The 24,000-nt window shown below is 38.7% G+C and overlaps 1 protein-coding gene across 4 annotated transcripts in view; it reads left to right on the top strand.

The window, feature by feature from the left end:
• Nucleotides 1-24,000, top strand: part of UTRN (utrophin) — a 468,873-nt gene that overhangs the window by 76,865 nt on the left and 368,008 nt on the right. For all 4 annotated transcript variants that reach the window (XM_087718331.1, XM_087718332.1, XM_087718330.1 and 1 more), the window contains exons 4-10: nt 8,280-8,372; nt 8,992-9,069; nt 11,766-11,858; nt 14,045-14,217; nt 15,882-15,997; nt 16,861-17,015; nt 22,136-22,339. In XM_087718331.1, the coding sequence (XP_087574457.1) occupies nt 8,280-8,372; nt 8,992-9,069; nt 11,766-11,858; nt 14,045-14,217; nt 15,882-15,997; nt 16,861-17,015; nt 22,136-22,339 (912 nt within the window). The remainder of the gene's footprint in view (nt 1-8,279; nt 8,373-8,991; nt 9,070-11,765; nt 11,859-14,044; nt 14,218-15,881; nt 15,998-16,860; nt 17,016-22,135; nt 22,340-24,000) is intronic.

Genomic DNA, 24,000 nt, shown 5'->3' with positions numbered 1-24,000 from the left:
ACCAATTTTTAGACTTACAAACCTTGTACCATTCCTGTAGTCATATGATAAAAATTTAGGCCCTTGATAAATGTATTTACGACAGCTGCACTGTTCCATGGTCTTGTCATCATCTTTGTAACCTTTCCAACTGTTTTCTGAGAAGGAAAATAAGTGGGGGGAGCCAGATTTGCTTAACAACTGTGTGATTCACTTAACAATTCCAGTGATTTGCCTAACAACCGTGGCAAAAAAGGTTGTAAAAGGAGACACAATTCGCTTAACAACTGCCTTGCTTAAAAATAGAAATTTGGGCTCAATTGCAGGCATAAAACTGAATGTAGCTGTAAGTTGGATAGCATAAAACTAAGGTTGATTGTTTGCAGTTCCTATTTTTATCTATATATGTTAGATATTATTAGCGTTGATGGCACTGTGTCTCAAAGTAGCCTATGCCCCATGGTATTCTGACCTAGGCTTTCCCCAAAAGCACAAGGCAGAGTCCTGGTCCTGACAAAACCCCTTTTATTAAATGAATGTGAATTCCTCTCATTCACATTCAGCAAGGCCTGGCAAACAGTCTTTCAAAGGAATATTTATGACTACAGGCCTTATCTATCTTGGAAAGCTGCCATGTAAATATTGTCCATATGAGGCTGTGCAAACTGGGCACAGAGTCTCTGATATTCACAGATAGATCTTCACACTCCTGAAATGAATCTAATGACCGAATGAACAATTTGTTTTCTGCAAAAGTCCACTCCCCTTTCGCTCCTCTTTTATTTCCTATGGGAGGGGCCAATCACCTTTCACCTGTGACTTTACTCGCAAGTCTACCCTGATTTCTGAGTTGTTATTTTCTTCCGGCAGCTCTGTGCATGCCCATACTGGAAACAGGCTCTAGCTGTTCCTCTGCCTCACTGCTGTCTAGCTCTGTAGGCACCTGATCACTGCCAGATGGCCTTGGTCCCATCTCTGCCTCCAATGCAGAGCCCTTGTCTGAGCCTTCCCCAGCCTCCAGGACTGGCCCATGTTCCTCCCCCACCTCCTCACTGTCCGACTCCGCTGGCTGCTGGTGGGCCACAACATACGGCTTACTGTAAAATATATCTGATCTCTGATATGGTTTTTGCTTAGCAATGGAAATTCTGGGCCCCTACCTAGACCCCTTCCAGTCAGGCTTCAGACCCGGTTACAGCACAGAAACCGCTTTGGTCGCATTGATTGATGATCTCTGGAGAGCCAGGGATGAAGGACATTCCTCCATCCTGGTCCTCCTTGACCTCTCAGCGGCTTTCGATACCATCGACCATGGTATCCTTCTGCGACGACTGCGGGAGGTGGGGGTGGGAGGCACCGTGTTACGGTGGTTCTCCTCCTACCTCTCGGACAGGTCGCAGTCGGTGTTAGTGGGGGGGCAGAGGTCGTCCCCTAGGCCCCTAAATTTTGGAGTGCCTCAGGGTTCGGTCTTATCCCCCCTACTATTCAACATCTACATGAAACCACTGGGAGAGATCATCCGCAGGCACGGGATTAGATACCATCAATATGCGGACGATACTCAATTGTATCTGTCCGCCCCGTGCCAACTCAATGAAGCGGTAGACGTGATGAGCCGGGGCCTTGAGGCCGTTATGGACTGGATGAGGGTTAACAAGCTTGTACTCAACCCGGAAAAGACCGAGTGGCTGTTGTGTTTCCCTCCCAAAGATTTGACGGATATTCCACCACTCAGGCTGGGGGGCCAAATTTTATACCCCTCAGAGAGGGTTCGCAACTCGGGAGTCCTCCTGGATCCACAGCTGACATTCGACCACCATTTAACGGCTGTGACCAGGGGGGCATTCGCCCAGGTTCGCCTGGTGCGCCAGTTGCGACCCTACCTGAATCGGGAGGCTCTCACAACAGTCACTCGGGCCCTTGTGACCTCTAGGCTGGAATACTGCAATGTGCTCTACATGGGGCTGCCCTTGAAGAGCATCCGGCGACTTCAGTTAGTGCAGAACGCAGCCGCGCGAGTGATCGCGGGTGCACCTCGATTCACCCGCATAACACCTATCCTCCGCGAGCTGCGCTGGCTACCTGTCGATCTCCGGATGCGCTTCAAGGTGCTATTAGTCACCCATAAAGCCCTACATGGCAGTGGATCTGGATACTTGAGAGACCGCCTCCTGCCAATTACATCCCTGCGACCAATAAGATCTCATAGGTTAGGCCTCCTCCGCATCCCATCGGCCAGCCAGTGTCGGCTGGCAACTACAAGGAGGAGGGCCTTCTCAGCAGTAGCCCCGACCCTTTGGAACGAGCTCCCCGTGGAGATTCGTACCCTCTCCACCGTCCAGGCCTTCCGCATAGCCTTGAAGAACTGGCTCGCCCGTCAGGCCTGGGGTTAAGGATAGTTACCCCGCCCGAATGATGAGTGTATGTTGCTTACTATTTTATTATATGTTGTATCTCAGTGTTTGTATTCCCCCTCCCCGGTTTTATGTGAGCCGCCCTGAGTCCCCTCAGGGAAAAGGGCGGCCTACAAATTCTAATAAAACAAAAAAAAAAAAAAAAAATTATGGTTGCAAGTCAAGGACTATCTGTAGTATTAGCAATAAATATTTCTTCCTCACCTTGTGCACATGTAGTGAACTGCACACATTGAGCAGTTTATTGGATGACAGAGTAAACAGCAGCTCCTTTCTCTTAGTTCCTGTAACCATTGTAGTTACTCAACAAATAATTTGGAAAATTTATTTGGGTCTCCTCTCCACTTTGCTCTTCCTTAAAGCACAAATGTATTTGTTCAGGCTTCCAGGTAGTTCTGAAGAAGAAGACAAGAGATTCTAATGCAGAAACATCTTATTTTAAGGCATAGGCAGGAGAGAAAAACTCTTTAAATACACAGTGAGCAATTATATTAACTTACCTAATTAAGTTGTTTAAATGTAATTAAGTAGGAATGAAATGACATTCAGTTTATATGCTGGTCTGCCTGCTTCCCTGTCTTCCTGTTGGAATTTAGCTTTGGCCCATCAGTCAAAGGCCAGGTGCAGCCATCAGCTGGAGATGGTGCACACCTCTGTTTAATGCTGCTTAATATTCATCAACAGCGAGGAAACTGGAACAGGATTTGACAGCATGAATGCAGGATCTGCTTCAGTGCAGAAAACCTTTTGAAAAGGTGAAATAAAACATGGATGACTACCCAAAAACCTTCTTCATTCTGTTCTCTGTTAAAATATTTTAACTTGGATTAAACTCAAATTATCACAAGTCACAATTCAACAATAAATAGTGTGTAAATGGATTTGCCACAAGGGTAACTGTAGCGCCCAAGCTGTTATGGGGATATTCAGCCTTCAACCCCTCTTCTTGTTTGTTTCGCCAGCTAGAAAAATTAGTTTGATTCTGCTCACAATTTGCAAAAGGACTTGAAGTCATACTTTTACATCCTGCTTTGTAGCCAATCTTTAACTGGAGTTCTGGTATTAAAATCTAATTATAAATGATTTCTCAGAAAGGGAAAGATATCCAGAAGTAGCTCATGTGGATGAGCGTATGGATTTGCTCTTTAATGGGATGTCTTTGTGTGAACTATTTAGAAGTGAGGTTTCTCTATAAAATTTCAAAATTATGACAGATAAAATGAAGAAATACACGACATGCCTCCATACACTTCAAAGGGGATACACATAATCTTGATTGGACGAGACACTGTGCTGTCGTGATTCTGAGAGCTTTGATTTCACTTTGATAGTCTTTACAAATTAGGTTGCTTTCAATTATGGTTTAAACTTTAAATAGTATTTTGGAAGACAAGCCTGTTTTTCCTTACTTAGCATCATGAGAATAAATAAAGTTGTTGCTGTTCATTTCTGTTTTAGAAATAATCTATTATATATGAGTTTTTCCTGTACTTTCATTAAAATGGATAAATAAACTAACTGAACTATTTTTTGTTTTGGTTTTGGTCACAAGTATATCAAAGAGCAAATGTCCAGCTCCCGCAAAACCTCAACAACATTTAATTTGTTGCTTTCTTGAATAAGTGGAATGCAAACAGGAATTCAAGCAGAAAAATAAACTGATAGAAAGCCACAATAAAATGCTTCTCATTTAAGATGGTGCACTAAATTTAGATGCTGGCAAAATGCACTGTATTTTATTTACTGAAACTGTTCTTCTCTTGTGTAGTGACCTTTCTGCTTTGTGAATTATTTCCCACATCAAATTCTCATGCTTTGGGTACATCAAATGGAAAATCGTGACACAGATATCAAAGTACCATATTTAGATTACAGAACATGAATTAGAAATTAGTTTTCTATCTATGTACTGGAAATCTTTCCTTCCCTGAATAGTAAATAGCCAGTAGTAATAATCTTGATGTTTGGTTCCTATGAATTGACAAGGAGGAAAGTTTAATAAGTTGCTAAGAAGTTAATGTAATGAAGAGCTAAAGTAACTTCATGCTTCCCCCTTTTAATATGCTTTAGTAAGGTACTCTTTGAGTACCGTATTTTTCGAAGTATAAGATGCACCTTTCCCCCCCAAAAAAGAGGATGAATATCTGGGTGTGTCTTATACACTGAATACAGCATTTTTGGCCTCCTGAAACACCCCCCCCTTCGCAAAAATTGACGTACAGAGGGTTTGGGAGGACTGCAGGAGTGCTCCTGGGGACTGGGGAGGGAACAAATGAGCGAAAAATGGGACATTTTTGCCCCTCCATCCCACAGAAGTACTGTACAAGCCCCCCAAAGCCTATGCATGCCCTTTTCCCCCCCAAAAGTGGCCCATTTTCATGAAAAATGGGCCATTTTTTGCTTATTTTTGCCCCCCCCAGGCCCCAGGAGCACTTTGCATGCCTCTCAAACTCTCTGCATGCCCCGTTTTTCACAAAAAACAAGGTGTGCAGTGGTTTTGGGAAGTCTGCAGAGTGGAAAAACTTTTTTTTTTATTTTCCTCTTCAAAATCTTGATGCGCTTTATACTCCGGTGCGTCTTATAGTCTGAAAAATATGGTACATACAGTCTTTCTAGTCTTCCATATCCATTTTTGCTGCCATTAGGGAACAGGACTAATTGTCTGTATTGGTGGATATGATAATTGTTTCCAGTTCGTGAACATAGTTTAGGATCAAAAACTTAAGAGGTTCCTAGTACTGCTTAATATCCAAGTTCCTATTGGTTCATGACTGCTATCTTCAAACAATTTCCCTAAGCACTTTTATACAGCTCCATCACTCAGCTCATGTGGCTTGCCTTGGCTAGGCCCAGGTAGGTCTGATACTGAAAGTTTTGCCTGAATTGACATATATTTAATAAAGAAAAGAGATTTAAATTATTTATCACTGATGCTACCCATCAATGGAATTTAAAAAAACCCTCATCCAAATATAGTTTAAATACAGTGACGTACGGTGAGCTTCATGGCCGGTGAGGCAAGCGCGAAAGCCCCGGCACCACGTCCGCCATAGAGCGGGATTGGGACCCCCTCTAATGGTGCACACGGCACCGGGACTTTAAAGTCCTGCCACCGGGGCCCTGCCTCCACTTTAAAGCCCTGCCGTCGGGGCCTGAGCAGTCATGATTCCCCCTCCCCAGCCAGCCAGCCCACCCAGCCCATTCCTCCCTCCGCCACCGCTGTGTCCAACAGGCCAGGCGTCTCGCATTTATGGCGGACATAAACGCGAGATGCCTGGCCTGTTGGACACAGCGGCGAAAACGTCCCTGCCGCTGCCGCGCTCCGCTGCCTCGCCCCCCGAAAGAAGCACACGCGCACCCCCCCTCACAATAAAAAATTACAAATTACAAATTACAAATTAAATTACAATAATTTTGAATCCCCCCTCCCTCCGTCCGATCCACATACCTTTTCCAGCTGTGGATTTCAACTCTCCTCTTGTCCGCCCGCCATGATGAAAATGTAAAAAATTTAAATAAAAAAGCAACTTACTTAGTCACGATTTGCTGCTCCCAGATCAGGAGGCGGGAGAATCACGTGCCTCCTTTGCATAAGAATTTTTCGCCTTTTAACCCTTGCTTAACTCTGAGCAAGGGATAAAAGGCGAAAAATTCCTTATGCAAAGGAGGCCCATAGTTCTCTCGCCTCCCCCTACAGTTAGCACTAAGCAGACTCAGAGTCACTGTGACTCTGGAGTCTGGCAGCAACTACCTTAGCCTTTTTAATTATTTTAAAAATTCTTTTCTTTTCCTCATGACACTGGTGAAGGCCTGCCTCCCTTGCCTCCCCTGACTGCACGTCCCTGTTTAAATATCCTTCCAGAACTTAGTCGTATTTCTGCATTAAGATATTTTGAAAACTGATTAACTAAACTCCAGCTATTGAGGGCCTGTGAATTCAAACTGAATTTGCCTTGTGTTAAATTTGTTGTTGGGTGAGTTAGAAGGAATTAATATATATAGAGAAAAACAAACTGGTGATAGATTGGAAACACTCAAGTTTAAGCTAAACAAAGGGTGGAAGCAAGCAAAAGAGCTGAAGTTATTTGTAATAGACTTTTTCCCAAAAAAGAAGAATGCATCCTTTGTGAACTTTATCAACATAAAGTAGGCTTTTCAAGCTTGAATTGTGATCTTATTGAAGAAGGACGTGCAACCAAGAATATAGTTCTTATTGAATAATGTAGCACTTAAGCTTTCCAGATATAGCTTGCTTAAACTACAGAGGATGACAGTCTGAGATGGGAATGAGGGTTGGGGGTGGGCATTTGTTTATCTTTTATACCTTATCATTTCATCTTAAACTGGAAATTTTCTTTTTATGAACAGTTCTAGAGTATGACATTTTCATATCTGGAAATGATACTGCCCAAATTATTCTCTTTTCCCCCTTACAGTCATTCCATGGCTAGGTTGCAAGGAGATGCTTTGAAATTATTAATTACAACTTGACTTACAACTGCAATTGAGCCCAAAATTTATGTTGCTAAAAGAGACAGTTGTTAAGTCAATCACTGCAGTTGTTAAGTTGGTAACATGGTTGGTAAGTGAATCTGGCTTCCAAATAAACTTTGCTTGTCAGAAGGTTGCCAGAGGGGATCCCATGATCGTGGGACTGTAGCCATCATAAATATGAGTCAGTTGCCTAGCATCTGAATTTTGATCATGTAACCATGGGGATGCAGTGATAGTTGTAAGTTGAATAATGGTCATAGCCACTCTTTTTCAGTGCCTTTGTAACTTCTAACAGTCATTAAATGAACTGTTGTCAGTTGAGGACTACCTATATCTACTGCTTCCATAGTAGCATTTCACTTCTGCACAGGAGAGCTGGATTTAGAGTTGGAAGGGACCTTGGAGGTCTTCTAGTCTTAGTGCTTAAGCAGGAAACCCTATACCAGTGATGGCTAACCTTTTTTGGGTCGCATGCCAAAAGCAGGGGGGCATGCGCGGGCGTGCCCACATCCATAATGCTATGCGCGTAACACTCTCCGCATGCATGCACGCATAACCCCTGCCCTCCCCCTGCTTTTGGCCCGTGATGGACCCATTTAAACCCTCCCCAGGTGCAGAGGCTTTCTAGGAGCCTGGGGAGGGCAAAAACAGCCCCCACGCCTCCCGGAGGCTTCAGGAGGTTTCCCTGAAGGCTACATAGGGCAAAAAGCGGCCCTACTGACAAACTGGAAGTCACTTCTGGATTGCCAGTAGGGCTGTTTTTCGCTGGCCAGCGTGCTGGAGCTGGAGCTGACAGGGCAATGACTGGAGCATGCGCGCTGGAGCTGACAGGGCAATGCCTTGCATGCCCTAACAAATGGCTCCATGTGCAACCTGTGGCACGCGTGCCATAGGTTCACCATCACGGCCCTATACCATTTCAGACAAATGGTTGTCCAATCTCTTCTTAAAAACTTCCAGTGTTGGAGCATTTACAACTTTTGGAGGCAAGTTGTTGCCCTGATTAATTGTTCTAACTGTCAGGAAATTTCTCCTTAGTTCTAAGTTGCTTCTCTCCTTGATTAGTTTCCACCCATTTCCTTGTTTAAAGACTAGTTTTTCATCATATAGTAGCACTCTACCTATTATAAGTATTCTGATGGTATAATGGTGGAGGCTGGTGGATGGATGTTATTTTAGACAGAGAGCTGAAAGATTCTGCAACTATTCTGGTCTCCATGTATTTAAAATAAATCCCCTAAAATATTTCCTTGCAAGAGAAATCTCTGATTTTCTATCTCCTTCCTGGAGTACAAAGTTTCTTCTGGTGCTATTCTTTTCCATCTTTATTTGTTTATGTTGTATTTTGGACTCAAAAGTTATTTTCTTAAAATTATTTATCTTATTTTACAGTTTGGAAAACAGCCAATAAAGGACATATTCACAGATCTTCGAGATGGGAGGAAACTCTTAGATCTTTTAGAAGGACTAACAGGGAATCCACTGGTAAGTGGCAATTACCATTATCTTGAAAAGATAATTTAAAATACCATGCCTTTGCTTATTTACAATATCAGTACTAGTGTTGGCTGGCTTGGGAATTTTGGGAGTTAAAGTCCACACATATTAAAAGTTGTCAAGGTTGAATAACACTGGTCTATATTTCCCAGTGACAATTAGTTTAGCTAATTTAGTATCCTCAGCAGGAAGCAAAATGTTTTAAGCCTAAGGTTTTAAACCTATTTCTCCCACTGTTGGAAATAGAACTCTATATAGATATATATGGTTTGTAAATTATGTTTCTACACCAGTTTTCAATTTTTAAACAAAATTGTAAAATGTGCTTCTCTAAACTCATGCTTGAAGAGAGAAAAAGAATGCACATAACTAAAGTTTGCTACAGTGCATTTTGTATAGTATTGTTCTTAAAATGTTTTGACATATGTTACCAAAATAATGCATACTGCAGGGTATTGCAGTCCTGTTACTTGGATAAAAGAAAGGGAATATGTATTCAGTTCAGTCCAAAATCTGCATTGTTGCTTTAATTGGGCTTTTCCTGAAAAGTTAATTGTAGTGTTTATTATTATTATTTGCATATTGTTCTCTTTTTTCTTTTTGCAAGCTAAAAGAACGTGGAACGACTAGAGTCCATGCTTTGAATAATGTCAACAAAGTACTTCAGGTTTTACATCAGAACAATGTAAGTTTTTAAATCCTTTATTTTCTTTGAAACTTGAGGGGAAAAGATAAATTGTAAAATTGTTTTCTTGAAAAAACTGTCTTTCAGTAGGGGTATGTGGATTAAAAATTTGTACAACTTAACATGCCTCCTTTCAATTTTCCTAGTTGCTTGTACTTTGCAGATAACCAAGTGTGCTATATGGAATGAAGTGAACTTGTATTTCTTGTTCTTGGAGATCATAAGGGGCTGTAGATGAAAAGTATGAATATTTATTTTGTGCGGCCGAGCCAAATTATAATTTTGTTTGTATAGACTTCAGACTGTTCTCAGGTGCATTAGACTCATAAGAGATGTTGTTGATTCATTGGCTTGTAAGACGTAATTATCCAATTAAATATTGTCTAGCCTTAGACTTGAATACTAGCTTGACTCTATTTACTGAATTAAACACAATTACAGCACATGTCTTTCCTGATGCCTGCATTCTTTTTTTACTCTGTACATTCTCCAGAATCTGGCCCTGGAATTAAAAGCTCCTTCAGAATGATCTATGATATACCCTTGTGTAGAGGAGAAGAGAGTTGGAGCTGGCAGGTTCAGCTTCTGGAAATTGCCTTTTCCTTGTAACATGACAAATTATTTTTTCCCCAAAAAAGTTATTTTTGTAAACTTTTTTACAAAAGTTTTGTAAGGTAAATTCAGGCTGCGATATAATTGTCCTTTAGGAAAAGAGCTCAGCTTTGGGAATGAGCTGGTAACATCAAGAAGCTAAAAGTGGTCAAGTTACATTAGAAGATTTATGGTATTGACTCAGTAATAGAACTTTTTAATGGGAAAATGTAAAAACTCTGTTTTCTTATTACTGATAAGTATGTTGTGGCAATAACTTTGGAAATATTTGCAATGCAAAGGTTGCATTGATAGCATGAGAATTTTTATTTTGCAAAAAATGAAAGATAAGGAGTTTTATATAGATTTGATTTATTTATTTATGAAAATTTATATGGACACCCAATTCACTCTCTATAACTCTGGATGGCTTAGAGCAGTGGTTCTCAACCTTCCCAATGTCTCATGTTGTGGTGACTCCCCACCATAAAATTGGTGTCTCGGTTCCTAAGACCATCGAAAATATGTGAAAGGGTCATTCGACTCCCAAAGGGGCCGCGATCCACAGATTGAGAACCACTGGCTTAGAGAGTACAAAAGCAATATCCCCACCTCAACCTTCCTAGTGACAACAATCAGAAAAGCTGCTTGATGGGCTCCATATCACTCTGGAATGTCCAAGCCTGTTGGCAGAACTATGTCTTCAGAGCTTGTGAAAAAGTGTCAAAGTGAGGGCCAATCTTATTTCCTCAGGGATGATGTTCCCACAAGTAGGAAGACATCACATAGAAGGCCTTTCTTCTTGATCCCACTAGATCAGGGTTTTCAAACTCGATTTCATTGAGGGACTCATTAGGGTTGTTTTTGACCTTGAGGGTATGGGGGGGCGTAGCCAAGGTGGGTGTGACCAGATTGATACCACTCATCTTGGGTGCATCTGTGGCAGCCCGAGCGTTCTGCCAGCAAAAACGGGCTCTCAAACTCCATTTTTGGCTGCAACAGCCTCCAGCAACCCTCTGCCAGCAAAAACAGAGTTTGCAATGGCTGTGCACAGCCCTCCTGAGCTCTTTTTTTGCTGGCAGAGGCATCATGGTCTGGTCCTTCACTATTTCCAGGGTGACTCCATGGGCCAGATCCTGTGGGCTGGATCTAGCCTCAGGGCCTTGAGTTTGACATCCCTGCCCTAGATGGTCCTCCTTAAGGTGACCCTTAGCATTCCCTGCCTCCTTATTCTTGTAGGTCAGGTATATATGACTGGGATAAGATGGTCCTTCAAATACTCTGACCCCAAGCCATGTAGGGCTCTGAAGGTGACAACCAGCATCTTGAATTTGACCCGGAAGCAGCCAGTCCAGGAGAGGTGACACATGTGCACGTCTAGGTTTGCACAAAAGCATGTGGGCCACCACATTTTGAGCCAACTGAAGCTTCTGGGTGCTTTTCAAGGGTAGCCCCATGTAGAAGCTCATTACAATAGCCAAGATGGGAGGTGACTAGAGCATAGCATAACTCTGAGTAGGGAGTAAGGCTGTAAAAAGCCCTCCTGATCACAACTGCCACCTGCTTATATTCTATTCATTAATTATGCCTTTATAGTATATGCTCATCCTCCTGCTGGTGTCATATTTTTTAAAGAAAATAAATTCCTGTGAATTGATCATCATATTCAGGGGTGAAATTCAGCAGGTTCTGACAGGTTCTGGAGAACCGGTAACGGAAATTTTGAGTAGTTTGGAGAACTGGCAAATACCACCTCTGGCTTGCCCCAGAGTGGGGTGGGAGTGGAGATTTTGCAGTATCCTTCCCCTGCCATGCCCACCAAGCCAGTAGTATTTTTTTTTTATTTCACAACTGATCATATTGTCAGTATATTAAAATCAGCACATTATATAGTACTTCATTTGATCTAAATTAAATTATTCACGTACAATTAAATCATTAAGTTACATAGGTGATTCAGGGAATGTGAGACACTATGGTGAGAGTTATAGTAGAGTAACAGCTGGGAAGCCATTTGTTCTCTATTCCCCACTTTCTACTAGTTCCTTTAAAGTTTGCATGCTTTTGATTAAGAAGACATTTTTATTGTTTGATAATATTTCCAGGTGGATCTGGTGAACATAGGAGGGACAGACATTGTTGATGGAAATCACAAATTGACACTTGGATTGTTATGGAGCGTAATTTTGCACTGGCAGGTGAGCAGATTTGATACCTTTTCTCAGCCCATGTGTGTGAATCATTATTTTGCAGTAGCATGCATTGATGGGTATTGGTGGAATATCAGCTGGGGATGCTATAGAACTTTCATGGCAGATGACCAACCGGCCTTCAATTTCTGGGTACTCTAAGCCAGTGTTTCTCAACCTTGGCCACTTTAAAATGTATGGACTTCCCCACCCGCCTGGAGAATTTGGGGAGTTGAAGTCCACACATCTTAAAGTGGCCAAGGTTCAGAAACACTTCTCTAAGCAACAACTTGCAACGTAGTGTGAAACTTCTTATAGAGTTTTCAGGTCCATCCTTTACATACTTGTATGCTACATTGCAAATCCTGTGCTATAGAGGCAGAATTTACATTGCAACATGATGCACATTTTGTTATTTGCTTCCTCTGTTCGCTGGTCCCTTAAGATGCCATGCATAAAGATTTTTGTATCTGGTGCTAATCTACAGGTTTGTGTTTAAAATGACTATGGGCTTTGAAATTTCTGGGCTTCCTCTTCCATCTTCTTTGTGTGCTATGTTCAGAACAATGATTTCCAGTCTATGGTCTGTAACTACAGTTGGTCCATATGGACATTACAGGTAGTTAGTGAGGGGTAATGAGATCATGTAATAATAATAATGTAACTTATGTAATTTAATATTTATAAAATAGAAATTATTTTTTTAAATGAATTAATTATAAGAATTTGCAAGCTAGATTTTGAATTAATAATTTGAATAAACCAGAATGTCCTCAATTTAGACAACATAGGAATTGGTTGTTTGCCCCTTTGTTTAAATGAAATGGGAAACAACTGCTTTAGATTTCTTTACCGCATCTGGAAGGGATCAGGAAGATGGATTTTTATGTAAGTCTGAAATTAGGGCTGGAAATGTCATTGGAACCAGATTTTATATGTATGATAAAGATGAGATCCATTTAAAGTGATTAATATAGTTTACCACTGAGTCCATTAGAGAATCTCTATCTGAAATTTAGGTATATTGGACAGAACAGAAAGTTTGATTTGTTAAATCCAATGCTGCATTTCTAATTTTGGTTTGTAACTCAATACATTATAACTGTGAAAGAAGGAACTTGAACTATTTGTCATACCTTATCAGTTCAAGATTGGTTTATACTAGTGGGTTAGCATAGGTTTTGAATTTGAAATATACTGTTTTCAGTTCAGTAAAGTGATCTTATTGAAAACATTTTTATGTTGTTTTAGAAGTATACTGTGCTCAAAATATTTATGGCCTGGATGGAAAATCTCTGAACACTTGTAATGAGGTCAGAACAACCTGTTGTGAACTCAGAATGGGATGCTTCAAGCTTGATTTGTTTGTTTATGAAACAATTTCTCCACCTCCAAATTCTACTGCTTTTTCAGCCGATGGCATCCTAAATGTTTCTAATGAAATATAAAAAAATTATCTGTATTTTAATTATAAGAAACCATCAGATTCCTTGTAGAAATATCCAAGAAAACTATTCAATGGGATTCCAAGGCTAAATAATTTGTTAATGGAAGACATTGATTGCAAGCTTGGGAACCAGAGTAGGATTTTAGGGCAGGTACTACAGTTTTCTTAATGTACAAATCTCATTAAGGAATACAGAGAACTTAGATTAAAGTGTAAAACAGAAGAATTAATATATGGTGTAATTTAGATAGAAATAATGTTTTGAGTCTTTATTTGCTTTGGTATGGCATAATTCAATATCTATTTTTAATATTTAACACTTTGCAGTGTTGTTTGAATGGTAAGATTGAGAAAATGTTTTTGTAGGGATGTGGTGGCTTAGTGGCTAAGACGCTGAACTTGTCAGTCAGAAAGGTTGGCAGTTCGGTGGTTCGAATCCCTATCGCCGTGTAACGGAGTCCTATACTTGTCCTAGCTTCTGCCAACCTAGCAGTTCGAAAGCATGTAAAAAATGCAAGTAGAAAAATAGGGATCACTTTGGTGGGAAGATAACAACGCTCTGTGTGCCTTCAGTATTTAGTCATGCTGGCCACATGACCATGGAGACATCTTCGGACAGGGCTGGCTCTTTGGCTTTGAAACAGAGATGAGGACTGCCCCTAGAGTTGGAAACGACTAGCACACATTTGTAGGGGAACCCTTACCTTTACATAATTCTTTTTTATGGATCTTGAACCCTTCTTTTTAGGTTAAAGATGTGATGAAAGATATAATGTCAGAATTACAGCAAACCAATAGTGAAAAGATCTTGTTGAGCTGGGTGCGGCAGTCCACAAAGTCATATAATGAAGTTAACGTTTTGAATTTCACCACCAGCTGGACAAATGGGCTTGCTTTCAATGCATTGATCCACAGGCATAGGTAGGTGGCTGCTTGCCAGCATATGTAATATTGTTGTACTGGAGGGGAAATTTATCAGTGTAGCATTTCGTTACAGAGCAGAAAAAAACTGACCTTAGTTTTCAATAAATAATCCTTGGAATTATTTTAAAGCCATTTGGCACAGGTTAGATTGAGAGAAAACAGAGCATGTTTTAATTGAGTGGTTTCTAATTCTTGTGAGAAGGCAATAATTTTCTGTCATTCTTTTAAAGAACAAACATGGAAAACATGAAGTGCAAATACCCATCTTTCTAGTTTTACATGGAAAGATATAATAAACATTTTTTCTTTGAAAATCTGATAATGTAATGATGTGCTAATTGAAGTCCTACACCAGTGATGGCGAACCTATGGCAGGCGTGCCACAGGTGACACGCGGAGCCATTTGTCAGGGCATGCAAGGTGCTACCCTGTCAGTTCACCCTTTTTTAAAGCCATTTTTTGCATGGGGGGTGGGTGGGGTTGCGCATTGCATTATGGGTACAGCACGCCCACACACGACCCCCCCTGCGCTCCCCCACTTATGGCACGCGAGCCAAAAAAGGTTTGCCATCGCTGTCCTACACCATCTATTTGCATAAAGAAAATTATTCATTTTGAGGGTATATGGATTCATAGGCCTCATTCCTTGCAAATATAATCTGGACTAGGTGTCATTGAAACCAGTTGAACAACTCTGAAATTATTCTAAGCGGTTGAAACATGTTCCGTTTCATACACAGCATGTAGCGGACTCTGCTTTTCCATGAAGCAGAGAAAGTACATGGGTTCTAATAAGAACAGGAACAGTACATATTGCATACTATGTACATAACATAACGGATCCCTAGTGCCGTGTAATGGAGTGAGCTCCCATTACTTGTCCCAGCTTCTGCCAACCTAGCAGTTCAAAAGCATGTAAAAAAACTGCAGGTAGAAAAATAGAAACCACCTTTGGTGGGAAGGTAACAGCATTCTGTGTGCCTTTGGCATTGAGTCATGCCTGCCACATGACCATGGAAATGTCTTTGGACAGTGCTGGCTCTTCGGCTTTGAAACGGAGATGAGCACCGCCCCTTAGAATCGGAAACGACTTGCACATATGTGTGAGGGGAACCTTTTTCTTTACCTTTACATAAACATGTGCTTCAACCCTATGTTTAGCTATTCAGTGTCATCATTTTAGTGTTTATGAAAACAACATAAGCACTATTGAATATTACAATGCCCTATATCAGGGGTGTCAAACTTGTGCCAACGGGCTGAATCCATCATGTGCTGGCCATCCCCACCCCTATTTTAGCGAAGGGGAAAAAAGTTATGATATATTACATGATGATGTGTTGTTGCGAGTTTGACACCCCTGCATTGTATTATTGGTTCCCACAAATCTCATAATTTCATGTTTTTATATTAAGAGTGAAGAAAGAAAAACAAATAATGCATCTAGGAAAATCCGCTTAGTTGGAAGGAACCTTCTTATTGAAGTATGGCGGCCTACATTTCTAGGGAATAGTTATGTAATCTCCCATTGTTTCTCTTTCCACAAAATGTCAGCAATTGTTTAGAATTTGATGTCTTCATAAACTGTTTACTTGGGTTTATTGTTATATCTAATTCATACAAGTGTTTTGCTTTTTTAAAAAAATCATATATTTTTTTAGACCTGAACTCTTCAGCTGGGATAAAGTCACCAAAATGGCTCAACATGAAAGATTAGAACATGCCTTCAACGTAGCTAAAAATAACTTGGGAATAGAAAAATTGCTAGACCCTGAAGGTATAAATATGAGAATACTGTATAACTGCTTCATAATTTCTTTCTGTTAGAGGTAGAGAATATTAAAGATGAAAGGGGGCAGTGTTGCTTTGATAAGAAATTAGGGACCCCTTACCTGTGGCATTATGCAGTTTTGTAGCACAATTGGGCGATTTTAAGAACATTCAAAAGATTATACAGCTAAATTTAGAAATGTGATTGATTCTTGCTCAGTTTTAATGATTTTTGAATGGTTAATTAGTTAAGGAACATCAGAACAATTGCATGGACACATAGTTCTCATATTGACTAGTCCTCTGCATTTATAAAATATAAATGAACAAAATAACATTTCCCCCACCCCCAAAATGAAGCAAAATAGTCACATTAATGTTTATCCCTTAATCTCTCTTAAAACACCAATCACTAGCGAAAAGCATATCGGAAATTATAGTGATATGCCACATTGCTAGTCAAATTATCTTGGCTCCCCAGTGATCAAAAAAGTTTCAAAATAAATGAAACTGGGCCCAGGTCCAAGGTATAAAATAGGTTTGTCTGCCCTTGTTATAGATGTTTAAACATTAATAGATAGTTTGCATATCCTGCAGTTATTCATGTTGTGCTTTTTAAAAATTGATTTAAATCCATCTGCTAGCATAGTTATGATGGTAAAACTTGATAATAGAGAAGTGATGGTTCTCAGTTTAGTAATTCAGGTTTTGTACTTGCTTTGCTGAATTATTGTGTTTTGTGGGGGATAGCTATTTTGAAGCTATTGACTGGAAGATAATGAGTGTAGTTTTATGGCTCTGTCATAACTTTAGCCTGGAAATCTTGCATAGCCATTAAATAAGTATCCCATGTATATGCTCTGTTTTCAGATGTTGCTGTACAGCTTCCTGATAAGAAATCCATTATTATGTATTTGACATCTTTATTTGAGGTCCTTCCTCAGCAAGTTACTTTGGAAGATATTCGAGAAGTAGAGACTCTTCCAAGGAAATATAAAAAGGAATGTGAAGAAGAAGATATACAGGTGAAGCATATTGATGACTCTAATTTTTCTTTCACAGTACTGTATTTAATCAGTTTTAAAAATACATGCCTCAAAACAACATTTTCCATGCCAGCTTACCAGTATTTTACAATCATGACTGAACATTGAAAAATATAAAGAGTGGGTAAAATATGCAGAAAACATTAAATGCAATAAATATGTGTGTATATGCAATCATATGTAAATTAATATTCCCTCACAACCATGGCAGATATAAGAAATATGGGTTTCAATTCCCAGAATACCTAGGAATCTAGGAGTTGAAGTCCACACATTTTAAAGTTGCTAAGGTTGAGAAACCTATCCCATAGAATTACATCCTTACTGCTGTTGGACTCAATAAGATTCTGAAATAGCAATAGCAACAGCACTTAGACTTATGTCTTTACAGCCGTCTCTAAGCAGTTTACAGAGTCAGTCCTATTGCCTCCAAAATCTGGGTCCTCGTTTTATCCACCTCAGAAGAATGGAAGGCTGAGTCAACCTTGAGCCAGTCAGAATCAAACTGCCAAACTGCTGGCAGACGGAAGTCAGCAGAAATAGCATGCAGTATTAAAGGGACACATTGTTTCCTTCTTGTCTTTGTTTATCATTAACTTACCATAATGTCATGTGCAGTTTTTCTCTTGTTACCTTTTCAGGTTGGTGTTTATCTTTCCTTTCTTCCAATGAGAATATATTTTCTCTTCTGCTTGATAACCCCTTCTCTTTTTGAAAGTTGCTTACTCTCTCAGTTCTCCTTTCTACTACACATTCGTGCTCTCTGACCTCCAGTTCTCTTCTTTCTCTTGGTCACCTATGCATATTTATCTTTTCCCCTTTATTTTTACCCATTTTACTCCTTTATCTCTTGTTGAACAAAGCTTTGGATTCTAAGCCACAAAAGTGCTCTAGAGCAGGCAGGATGTACACAAAACATCTGTCGCCAGTTGCTCAAATCCATCGTTTCTTGAGACAGTGGAACAACGAGAAGGGGGGTGGGTGGGAGAGTTACTTTAAGGAGTTTGAGAGCATGCTGTCCCTTTAAGCTCAAAAGCACCCTTTTGTTTTGCATCTTAAATGCTGCATAGCTCTATTCACTTCATTTTTCGTGTTAGTGCTCTCAAGCATATTCCATCCTTGTTTTTTCTGCTTCTTAGATCTTATAAACAGATTCTGATCTTATTTTCAGAATTTTCATTTTACAGAGTGTGCCTGATTTCCCCCCCCCCCCCTCAGCAATATTTTTGCAGCAGATCGACAAGTCTTCATTTTCGCTATATATTGTTTGGCCGTTTATTGTATAACACGTTTGATTAATAATTTCTCATTTTGTCAGTATTTTGGTGCTGCTTTCTATGGTTTCCTCATTGATACATCCTTAACTATCCCTTTACATATTTGCTAGCCGTCCAATATGCCATGCAAGATGACTTAGCTACAGTCTGTCCATAAACACCAGCATTGCTGTTTATATTAATCCACTTCAGATCTTCCCCAGCTTGGAGTTTTGCGGACATTTTGGTCTGCAGCTCTCCCAAAGTATACAAAGTATTTATCTCAATATGGGAACAAGATCATGCTAAGTGGCTCCACCCCAATGTTGCATTTTTTGCAATCCCTGCCAACCCAGTTTTTGTGATATTTCTAGTTTGTGGATAGATAGCAGCAGCTAAAGTACATGGTGTGCAGTCAGCATTGAGAGCGGAACAAACAATCATCTTTAGGAAGGTACTTGGTATAAAGCTTTTTAAGCCTTCATCTTTTGTTTTCCAGAGATAGCAAATCAATGACTTCGTTAATGTTTTCCTTCCCTCTTTTGTTAGTGTTTGTTATTCCCCTCTACCTCACTACATCACAATGTTTTTTTATTTCCCTTGCTCAGTTTTTTCAACACCACTTTGTCCTACTGCAATAAAGTTGTTTACCTTTTTCCTCTCATATTTTATAGTATATTTTCATTCCACCTTACAATTTTGATTTATTCAGCATTAATTCATCCTCTTATTTCCAGTCTTGATTATTGTGACTTTCTTTTAGTTGTCACAGTAATTGGGTCATCTTAATTCTCTCAGACCGCTTTTCTGTATCTGAAATGTGGCCACGTGTAATCTTCTCTTTGTGGCAGTGATTTGTGCCATTCTTTTCACTAACTTCTTTTCTCCCTTTTTGAGAAAAAAAATTGCATTTAACTTTCCATCACCCTGATCTCCTACATTTGAGAATATTGAAATTTTGCTAGCTGTTCCCTGTATATAATAGGCATGGGCCACCTGAGGACACTCCAATAAGCTCTCAAATATGTTTTGCAATTTCCAAAATCTACTTTGCCATTGCATAGCTAAAATTAGATGACACCAAACTTTTTGTGAAGTGATTTTATGACTATTTCCTATTACAAATAGAGAAATAAAAGGTGTTAAACCTTTGGATTGGCTTAGTGCAGTGTTTCTCACTGTAATTTGTAAGATGTGTGGACTTCAATTTCTAGAAGTCCTCAGGCTTTAGTTGAAGACTTCACATCTTAAAAGTTTTTCAGACAGAGAAACACAGCTTAATGCATACTAAATGATCAACTGCTTGAACCTTCCTTCCTTTGTAAAAAGCTGGTAATGACGATTATTTACCTGTATATTGTAATGAAATGATCAGTTTATAATACATAATGAGAGTCAGATACTCCTATATCTTTTTATTACAAATAAGAAACTTTGAATGATAAAGATTCTTTCCTGGCATTTTGCTGTGGTATTTGCAGTGTACAGTACAGCCATATATGTTCTTAAAAAATAAGTGCGTTGGAAATTTATATAACTGTACACACAGAAAGACAGTAAATTTTTGATGCACACAAATGAATTATTTTTTTCTACTTCATTTTGAGAAGTTGCTAGGGTTAGAAATTAAGCCAGTTAGCTTGGACATTTTTGCATTTGATGTTCCAATTCATTTTAAAAGGAACTAATCAGATCCTTCCCATTCCATGACTTAAACATATACTTTTAAAAATTTGAAAAGGCAATGGAGAATGAAATGCTCAAAGCTGTTTGACTTCATAATTATTAAAGAGTAAATGGAGGATGAAATGATTCTTATTTATAGTGCAGTTCAAAGAGCTTTGGGGGTCTAAACAACTCCATTATTTTTAAAGCATTAATTTTAAGATTGCAAATGGGCAAACAAGGCCTATTTAAACACAGCACTATAATAATGCTGGGTATTTTGTAAATAACAAACACAAATTAATGACATTCTTGGAAGTATATTTATCATTTACTTGTTTTTCTAATATCCAACAAATTATAAACAAAGTTTCTACTGTCACTTGCTAACATCTTGCTTCTTGTTAGACTGAAAAACATTCAGTGTGTGTACTATTTAAAGTGTTTGAAATATGTGAAGGGATTTTTGCCAGGCACCTGTCAGAGATGCTAGCTGATAACAGGTTTGCGGTTACATACCATGCTTAGGCATCCGGAAACTTGACTTATGATAGACATTCATACTTGAAATACATAGGATATTTTTTACAGATGAAGTCTCTTACATAGTGTAGTACTTACAAAATATATTGAGCTATGTTATCAATTTTCAGTGTGAGCTACACAGAACATTGCTCTTATGAGTGACTCTTAAATAGTCTTTCTCACCAGCAGTTTTAGAACACTTTAGAGTTGCTTTCACTTTTAAATTTACACAGACAGGGTTTTATTTAAAATAAAGGATTTCTCCATGGATTTGTGAGGGCAGTTCCCATTTCTGTCTGCATGAGTGTTTAAAAATAGTTTCTTAGTCTGAAGTTGGAAATTATCTATCCAGATAAATATATGTTTCTATTACTTTTTTATATATTTATGTGTGACTTTTTCTAGGGGCTCCTTGTGAATTATTTTGCTAATTATTGTTTTGCCAATTATTCTGTTTTTTTTAATTAGAGCATTTGATAAATTACTCCACTAGCTATTACTTTAGCAACAGTTGAGGTTCCCCTACATTTTGCTAGTAATTTCACTATAAAACAGGTGCCAACATAAGTCACTTCCTCAATTAGAAATGGAGTCTAATATATTTCTCTATTTGGCTCCAAATGGCTTACTTTTACCTGAATATTGGTGTATAATATCATATAATAATTTTTGGGACTGATCCTGGCAAACTCACTTTACAATTGAAGTTTTATTTCTTGAATTAGTCCTTTTACAATGTAAGTGTGTAGTATATTTCCAATAATGTTAAAATTATTAAAGGAATATGATTAGAACCCTGAAAATGAAAGTAAAGTTTTCAAAACAACTTTGTTCTTTAGCAAAAATTACGAACTCTCATAAATAGACATTTTGTGTGTGTGCTAAACTTAGAATACACACCTTCCTTTAGGGTGATGTACAGAATTAGGATGGAGATGTTTGAGGTCTGGAAATTCTAAAACATGGACATGAATGCATGAGTTAATTTCTTCTGTTTTTATTATATGGCAATTCATCTTGCAACTTTAGCAACTTTGGGCAACCAACAAGGATTAAAAACTTTAAAAAAATCCCACCTGGAAATAATAGTAATAATAGATATGTATACTGTCAGCAAAGGACAACAACAATTATAACATGCTTTTTTCAAGGGGAAACTGGACTTTCTTTGTTTTTCCTTGAAGATGCTTCTTGAAGTTCAGTTCTGAATTAAAGAAGATTCTTGGATGAGAAAGTGAAATGTCTTCAAGGAAAAACAAAGAAAATCCATTTGCCTCTAGAAAAAAATACCTTTGGAATAACCATGACCTGGATGACTGAGAATCTCCATAAATGATCATAACAATAGCACCCATCTATTTGGTTTCTAGTTAATTGTGCTAAACTGAGATTCTCCCCTCCCCCACCAAACAGGCTGTTTTATATGTGGTTACTGCTTGTATCATGGTCCCATAAGAGTATCCTTTTACTAAAACATACTTTCCCCCCCCCCCCAAGAAGATACCAATAGCACGATGCTTTAATTTATCATCAAACTGCTTTTGTATTTATATACTATTACTGTTACAGTAAGTTGTTCCTATATGGAAGAACAACTGCATTGGAAAATAATTTTGTGAAAAGAGGCCTTCAGTTTGGTTTTTCTACTTGCAGTGTGCAACATCTGAGGTTGATCATGCAGTTCTAAAATTGGAAGCATCCAGCACCTTGAATGAAGTAGATATGGACTTGGACAGCTACCAGATAGCTCTGGAGGAAGTTCTCGCTTGGCTGCTCTCTTCAGAAGATGACTTCCTAGAGCAGGAAGTCATATCTGATGATGTTGAGGAAGTCAAGGAACAATTTACTACACATGAAGTAGGTGTCTGGGAATGATGGGGAACTATGTATGCATTTTTTTATTAAGTAAGTAATTAAATCCTTTTAATATTTTATTTTGTAGAAGAGTATACAAGTATAGAGATGGAAAAAACAAAAGTCTTGGCCACTTAAATATTAAGAAATGTGTTACCAAAAAAAAAAAAAAAGCTTCTGTGGATTTTACTACAATAGAATAGACCAGGGGTCCCCAACCCCTGATCCATGGACTGGCACCAGGCTGCCAGAAACTGGGCTGTGCAAACAAGTAAAACCATATCCGTGGGATGCAGGCAGCATGTGAAACCATGCTCCCTCCAGTCTGTGGAAAAACCTCTCTCCACAGAACCGCCCCCTGGTTCCCAAAAAATTGGAGGCTGCTGGAATAGATGTAGAAACTGGGAGCCATGAAAACTTTTAAGATAATATAGTATCTTTAACGTGCCCCAAGTCCTGCTTTTCATTCATGTAGGAGAATAAGCTCTGTGTTACTGTTGTTGCTGTTATTATATGAAAAAAGAGTTTTCCTTCAGAACTGTACCTTTATTCATGTTAAAATTCATGCAGTTTTAGTCAAGATACTTTAAATTATAATATAATTGACTGTTATCTTGATTTGTATTTGTATGTTTTGCTGTTGTAGTTTTAAGATAAAAAACTTCAAAAAAGGGTACTATTGTGTGTACACTTGTGAATCTATTTATTGCCTTAATATTCACAAGAAACTGAGATACTTACTTGTGTTCCAGTATTTTAATCAAAAAGCAATTAGCGTTAAAGGACACATTATCTTGATGCCTTTATTTAAAGCTGAGTGCTTATTTTTAGTCATAGTATGATATATACTACAGTTGTTACTATGAACTGACAATCTTTTTTTTTAAGTCTTCCATTTATTTCTTTGGAAACTTCAGCTCTCATTCATTAACTCTTAAAAGTGGCTGGTCTCTGAAGAATGCTTACTATAAGAGGCTGGCTAATATAGTTTCCACTTGATGGTCTTTCTATTCCATGGATGATGAGTTAGATTCTAATTAAATCTAGACTTTTTCCTTCATCCATCTAAAAAATACTACAAAGAAACTTGGGGATCTTTTGGAATAAATTTTCCTCTGTGTAGTTACTCATCTTAAATTGCATCCAATCCTCTGCTCAGAGTTGACTGTAGTTTCCTAACAATTCAAGAAAATTGAATTTTGAATTCAAGAATTCAAAAGAATTCAAGAAGGTACCTAGAGTTGCTTCATGTAATGAGACTACCTTTTAATATCAGCTGGACATAAGAGTAGGTCAGACCAGTACTGTACTTATTTGCTTTTTTGCATCATCTGATTGAGGAATGATTTATTTATTTATTTATTTACTTATTTATTTACTCATCATGGTCTTAGTCTGAATCAGAATTGTCCTCACTTCCGAAATGAAAGGGAGCTAATTGAAAATAGAACCATCATGGAGCCAAATGGCTAAAGCTACTTCTGTCCCTGCCATAATAGCAATCTGAATGAGATCATTCTCTGCCTGGATGCTAAGTTACTGGGGGCTATGGCTCTTTTGAGAATTGCTACTTATTGTATAATGTTACAAATTATATTTATGCTTGCAAATATCTGGCAGTTAATGCAATAGTTGAGACAATATTTGTTTTAGGTCACCTTAGT

The sequence above is a fragment of the Thamnophis sirtalis genome, unplaced genomic scaffold (genome assembly GCF_051295495.1).
Source record: "Thamnophis sirtalis isolate CommonGarterSnake01/CBP01778 unplaced genomic scaffold, rThaSir2_p1.2 scaffold_6, whole genome shotgun sequence".
Lineage (NCBI taxonomy): Eukaryota > Metazoa > Chordata > Lepidosauria > Squamata > Natricidae > Thamnophis > Thamnophis sirtalis.
This window is presented reverse-complemented; position numbering and strand designations above follow the sequence as displayed.